Source organism: Elephantulus edwardii, unplaced genomic scaffold, assembly GCF_000299155.1.
Source record: "Elephantulus edwardii isolate Elephantulus edwardi_28Jun2011 unplaced genomic scaffold, EleEdw1.0 scaffold00089, whole genome shotgun sequence".
NCBI lineage: Eukaryota > Metazoa > Chordata > Mammalia > Macroscelidea > Macroscelididae > Elephantulus > Elephantulus edwardii.
In genome coordinates, this window is record NW_006399839.1 from 6459927 (window position 1) to 6466174 (window position 6248).

Consider the following 6248-nt stretch of genomic DNA (forward strand, 5'->3'; position numbering starts at 1 on the left):
TGTGTTTAGAAAGGAGCTGTGATGTGCAGACACTGAGACACTGAATCTGGTCAGTCTGGTGTTCTGCTTTCCCTCTGAGCCCTTCTGCCTTCTGCGACTGTGGACAGAGATGACCCAGCCTGGACTGTCGGGACAGGAACCGCCCCTCAGTGGCCTCAGTGATCTCTGAAGACTTTGGCCAGGCTGGGTCTTGACCATCTGGACTTGAGGACTGGAAAGTGGGTGTGTGGTGGTGGTGGGGGTCCCAAGGTCCAAGTGTCTACAGGCTCAGGGTCAGGAGAGCCTGGAGGGACTGGGGTGGCCACTACCACAGCCCTGACCTCGTGCTGTGACCCCCTTCCCCTGGCCAGGTGAAGCAGATGGGCGAGTTGGGGCTCCTGGCCATGGACGTGCCAGAGGAGCTGGGCGGTGCCGGCCTGGACTACCTGGCCTACGCCATCGCCATGGAGGAGATCAGCAGGGGCTGCGCCTCCACGGGCGTCATCATGAGCGTCAACAACGTGAGACCGCGGACGGGCACACACACTTGTGGGTGGGGCCCTGTGGGCAGGCAGCACTGAGCACACTCACGACTAGGGCTTTCCAGGTCCCCCAAGTCTCTGGCTTTGGTCCTGCCAGGTCAATCTCCAGAAAGGGCCAGCCTGGGGGAGGGGGAGGGCAGGGCTGGCTGGGCGTGCAGGCCTTGACCACCCCCTTGTCCCCAGTCGCTCTATCTGGGACCTGTCCTGAAGTTCGGCTCCGAGGAGCAGAAGCGACAGTGGGTCACTCCTTTCACGGGCGGTGACAAAATTGGCTGCTTCGCCCTCAGCGAGCCAGGTACATGGGTGGACGGTGGGTCTTTGCCCAGCTTAGCCCTTCCCTCAACCAGAATCAGGGGTACAGTCTCAGATTGGAGCTGGGGTGCCCCGGGGGATGAGGCGGGAGCCAGGTTCCGTGCTGACCTGGGTCTGAGAGGAGGGACCGTTCACTGTGAACCTGGACCAGCTCTGCTTGTGGGCTGTCATGGGTGGGCTTTGTCCGGGGCAGGGGAGTCTGCCTGTGGACAGTCCTAGGTGGGCTCTGTCCGGAGCTCCCACCGTGGAGAGGAGCCCACCACCAGCATGACCCCAGGCTTTCCCGCGCTGACCGCTGGGCTTGGGGAGCTGGTGGCCTGGGGCTTTAGAGCACTTGCATTGCAAGGTTTCGGGCATCACCAGCGGGGTCCTGCAGCCTGTTGTGATGGGGGCCCGGGGTGCGTGCAGGTGGGTGGAGGCGGTGAAGTGGATGCAGCCTTCGGCTCTGCACTGGGCAGGGAATGGCAGCGACGCCGGGGCCGCCTCCACCACGGCCGTGGAAGACGGTGACGCGTGGGTCCTGAATGGCACCAAGGCCTGGATCACCAATTCCTGGGAGGCCTCTGCAGCTGTGGTCTTCGCCACTGTCGACAAGTCCAAGAAGAACAAGGTGGGCGCCTGGAAGGGCCAGTGGACGCCTGGGGTACAGTCATTTTAGAGATCCCAGGCCAGGTTCCTCTGCGTCTACCTGGGGCTTTGGCCGGACCTGTGGCTGGTCCTCTGTGGGAAGCAGGTGACCTGTCCTGGTGGCCTTCCACTGGGGACCGCAAGGGGCGCCGGGCCTGCAGGTCCCAGGGCAGTGGGGGTGGAGTGGGACCACCCCTCTGAAATGACCCCCGGCTGGGCCCTTTTCAGGGCATCAGCGCCTTCCTGGTCCCCATGCCAACGCCGGGGCTCACGCTTGGCAAGAAGGAAGACAAGCTGGGCATCCGGGCCTCGTCCACGGCCAACCTCATCTTTGAGGACTGTCGCATCCCCAGAGAAAACCTGCTGGGGGAGCCGGGGATGGGTTTCAAGATCGCCATGGTGAGTCTGGGAATGGGGACCCCGGTGTGAGGGGTGCTTTGGGGGGCAGCAGCCCCCAGTCATTGGTTGAGACATCCCCACAGCAAACCCTGGACATGGGCCGCATCGGCATCGCCTCGCAGGCCCTGGGCATTGCCCAGGCCGCTATTGACTGTGCCGTCACCTACGCCGAGAACCGCACGGCCTTTGGGGCGCCGATCACCAAGCTCCAGGGCATCCAGGTATCGGGGGTTGGGGGGACCTTCAGGAGCAGAGCCTTTCCCTCCCCTCCTCCTCCTGCTGTCCCTCTTGGAGGGGCAGCCACTGACCAAGGGCAGGACTGGCTTGTTGCAGTTCAAGCTGGCAGACATGGCTCTGGCTCTGGACAGTGCCCGGCTGCTGACCTGGCGCGCTGCCATGTTGAAGGACAACAAGAAGCCGTACACTAAGGTGCCAGTGGATGGGGGTCTCCTGAGGGGGCCGTTGCTGGGAGGCAGGTCCGTGGCTCTGGGTTTTTGCTCCAGGTGGAGGGAGGTCCCCGGGTCCATCTTGCTGTGGGGTTGGTCCCCCAAGTGCATCTTCTCCACGAGGGAGGTTCTGACTCTGCTGCCCCCTGTGGTTAGGAGGCGGCAATGGCCAAGCTGGCCGCATCGGAAGCCGCCACCGCCATCAGCCACCAGGTAGGCAACCCCGGACTATGTGCCTGCTGCCCCACTCCTGGCCTTAGGTGCCACGGCCTGCGCCTGTGCCCCATGGAGAGGGGGTCTTCTCTCTCCTGAGACCCTGCTTCCTCCCATCTCAGGCCATCCAGATCCTCGGGGGCATGGGCTACGTGACGGAGATGCCGGCTGAGCGGCACTACCGCGACGCCCGCATCACCGAGATCTACGAAGGCACCAGTGAGATCCAGAGGCTCGTCATCGCCGGACACCTGATCAAGAGCTACCGAAGCTGAGCCTGCCCCGAGGCCCCGGAGCCGGGCAGGGACACCGGCCTCCGTGACTGTCTCAGGAAGGGGACCGGGGCCCCTCAGGCCTCCCAGTCTCTACTCTGAGCTGGATGCACGTGGCCTCTGAGGCCCCAGACACCGTGTCTCTCCCAACACCAGACCACCACTGCCTGGAAGCATGTCTTAGGGACCCACGTCAGCTCAGCACCTGACTTTACTACCTCTTCTCCACCAGATGCCCCAGTGCCTCCATCTGTATCGAAGTGGCCCCTAGGCAGAGGCCTGGGGACCGCTCGGCCCTTTGCTTTGCTGCCTCTGTCCATAACCAGTGCGCAGCGTGAGGACTCGGCTGGGACAGGCTCGGGCAGCTGCTGAGACAGATCCTGAGTTTGGGATCAAGAGAAGGTGGTGTCGGGCCAGAATGACCACATCTCAGGGTGGCAGAGGCCTGGGGTGCTGCCTGCCCACAACAGGGCAGGTTGTGTGCTTGTACAAGTGGTCAGAGCGCCCCCCACCCATAAAGTACCCTGGGGCAGGGTTGGCGATCCAGGATGGGCTCTGGGTCAACGAGCATGAGGGATGCTGGGTAATAAAGAGAACCCATGGCCCAGTGACCTCAGTTCTTCACTAGTGTTTCCCAGAGAGAGGATGTGCCCTCTGGAGGGGTGTGTGTGTGTGTACACTTCCTGTGCATATACCTCCGTAGGGGGGTGGGCTGTGTTGATGTGGGGTGTGCTGTGTGTCTGCATTCTATCTTGGAACTGTGGATGGCTGTGAGTGTGTTGAGCTGTGTGAGTGTTGAGCTGGAGCTGTGGGCTGTGTAGGTGGCTCTGTATGTCTGTTATGTTGAAGCTGAAGGTCTGTGTGGGTGGCTGTGAGTATGTGTTGGTGCTGTATCTCTGCGTTATGATGGAGCTGTGGGTGTGTGTGGGTGGCTCTGTGTGTTGGTGCTGTGTCTGCCTTATGTGGGTGTCTGTGCTGTATCTGCGTTATGATGGAGCTGTGAGGATGACTCGTGTGTGCTGAACTGTGTCTCTGTGCATTGTTTTGGATCTGTGGATGGCTGTGTGTGTTGGTGTATATCTGCCTTGTAGAGTTGTAAGGGTTTGTGCACGACTCTGCAGGTGTGTGTTGAGCTCTGTGTCTCTCTGCACATTATGTGTTGGAGCTCTGTGTTTGTATGAGGGGTGTATGTTGATGCTGCGGTGGTATCTCTTCTCTGGGACAGAGCCCCCTCAGCTGGAGGCAGGAATGGCTAGTGAAGCATCTCAGGAGGAAAGGGGCGGGTGACAGGGAGGGCTGGCTGGGAAGGGCCTCTGGGCCCGTCTGTGATTGCCAGACTCCCAGGCCGGTGGAGGAAGGAACTCGGCTGCAGAGCCCTGACCCTGGGCCCTGACGAAGCACCATGCATCTCTTGAGCTTAATATTTGGAAGCTCAGAGTGGCCAGCACCTGCTGGACGGCGACTGGCCCAGGGCCCCCCAGTCCCAAGTAGGCAGGGCGACTTGGGCTGAACTCCCCCTGCAGCCCACTGAGCTTCATATTTGGGTCTGACCAGTGAAGCACCCGGAGGAGAAAATGAGCACCGAAGGATGTCCGAAGAGACCAGAGGTCTGGACAGGAGCTGCTGTGAGGTCTCGGGAGCGGGGGAAAGGAAGACAGGCAACCCTCTAAGAGCTGTCGATTGGACCAAAGTCCTAAGTGCTGAAAGCATTTGTGCTCAACTAGCTGCTAACCTAAAGCTTGGCAGTTCAAATCCACCCAACAACATGGAAGAAAGGCAACACGGAAGAAAGACCTGGCATTCTGCTTTTGTTAGGACGATAGCCAAGAAACCCCTCTGGAGCCGTTCCTCTCTCCAGTCACCTGGTGCTGAATAACGGCCTCACTGAGCATAGGTTCCTCTGCCTGATACCAGCTCCTCACAGCTGGTGGGCACCGCCTTGACCCACCCCCCAGTCTGCCCCCAGTGGGGGCAGAAGCCAGTGACGTCATTAGGGTCAGTGGTACCACCCCCACCACAGACCCTGCAACATCTGTAGTAATGTCTATCACCAACATTACTCACAATATAGATTGTTGTTATTAGGTGCCATCAAGTCGACTCTTGTTCAGAGTGACTCTGTGAGAACAACAGAGCTGAACCTTGCCGTGTCCTGTGCCGTCCTCACCTTTTCTGATACACGCGAGCCCATTGCTGGCACTGTGTCCGTGCATTTGCTGAGGGGTTTCCTCTCTCACTGACCCTTCTCTACCTTTCCCATGATGCTTTTTTCCAAGGACTGCCCTCTCCTGACAGCATGCCTGAAATACGTGAGACAGTTTCCCCATGCTTAACTCTACGCAGCAGCCTGATTTCACTTTTCTCCAAGACAGAGTTGTTTGTTCTTTTGGAAGTCCATGGGACGGTCAGGACTCTTCTCCAACTGTGATAATATTTCTTAGAGGTATGTTGTTATGTACAGCTGAGTTGGAACCAATCCATAACTGACCCTACTAGAAATTGTGTTATCAGCATAATGCAGATTGTTGATGAGTCTACCTCTAATCCTGATGCCACATTTCTCCTCATAGAGCCCAGACTCCCAGATAATATGTTCTGCATTTAGATCGAAAAGGTATGGAGATAGGACACATCCCTGGCATACAGTACACCCTTCCCAGTTTTGAACCAAGCAGTGTTTCTTTGTTCTGATGATTGCCTCCTGGTCCAAGTATAGGTTTTGCATAGCACAATCATGTGTTCTGGGATTCCCATTCTTCTCAGAGTCAGCCACAGTTTGTTGTGATCCACACAGTCAAACATCTCTGCATAATCAATGAAACACAGACATTCCCCTGGTGTGCTCTGCTTTCAGTCAAGATCCACCTAACATTACCTACAGTTTCCCTAGTACCACGACCCCTTCTAAACCCAGCCTGCACTTCTGGCAGTTCTCTGTTGATGTGCTGTTCCAGTTGTTTTTGGATAATCTTTAGGAGAATTTTGCTTGTATGCGATATAAGTGATACTGTTTGATAATTTCCACACTCTGTCAGATCACCTTTCTTTGGAATGGGAATATAGATCTCTTCAGTAAGTTGACCAGGTGGTTGTCCTCCAGATTTCTTGGCACAGCTTGGTGAGCACATCTAGGGCAGCATCTGTTTGTTGAAATATATCAGTTGATATATTGCGTCAATTCCTGGGGACTTTGTTTTTTTCCCCCAATTCTTTCACAGCAGTTTGAACTTTTTTAAAAAAATATTGTTTTAATTATTTTTTTTTTACATTAAGCTATTCTAAATCTTTAATCAAATTCCATCACTGGCCATTATTACATGACAAAATTAGCTTTCTATAAATGATTTTGCTTTCTGTGTACAAATCATCATTATTGAAGTAATAGTAATAAAAAGCAAATACTAGGCAAAGACCTTTATTAACCTTTGTTTCAAATTTTATTCCCAGGCTTCTTCAGC

General features: G+C 56.4%; 1 protein-coding gene across 1 annotated transcript in view; it reads left to right on the plus strand.

Annotated features, from left to right (window-relative positions):
* Nucleotides 1-2796, plus strand: part of ACADS (acyl-CoA dehydrogenase, C-2 to C-3 short chain) — a 19486-nt gene extending 16690 nt beyond the window's left edge. Inside the window, exons 3-10 of the mRNA XM_006890437.1 lie at nt 351-500; nt 705-816; nt 1292-1443; nt 1689-1859; nt 1943-2080; nt 2193-2288; nt 2462-2518; nt 2641-2796. Coding sequence (XP_006890499.1) covers nt 351-500; nt 705-816; nt 1292-1443; nt 1689-1859; nt 1943-2080; nt 2193-2288; nt 2462-2518; nt 2641-2793 — 1029 coding nt within the window. The 3' untranslated portion in view covers nt 2794-2796. The remainder of the gene's footprint in view (nt 1-350; nt 501-704; nt 817-1291; nt 1444-1688; nt 1860-1942; nt 2081-2192; nt 2289-2461; nt 2519-2640) is intronic.
* The last annotated feature ends 3452 nt before the right edge of the window (nt 2797-6248 follow it).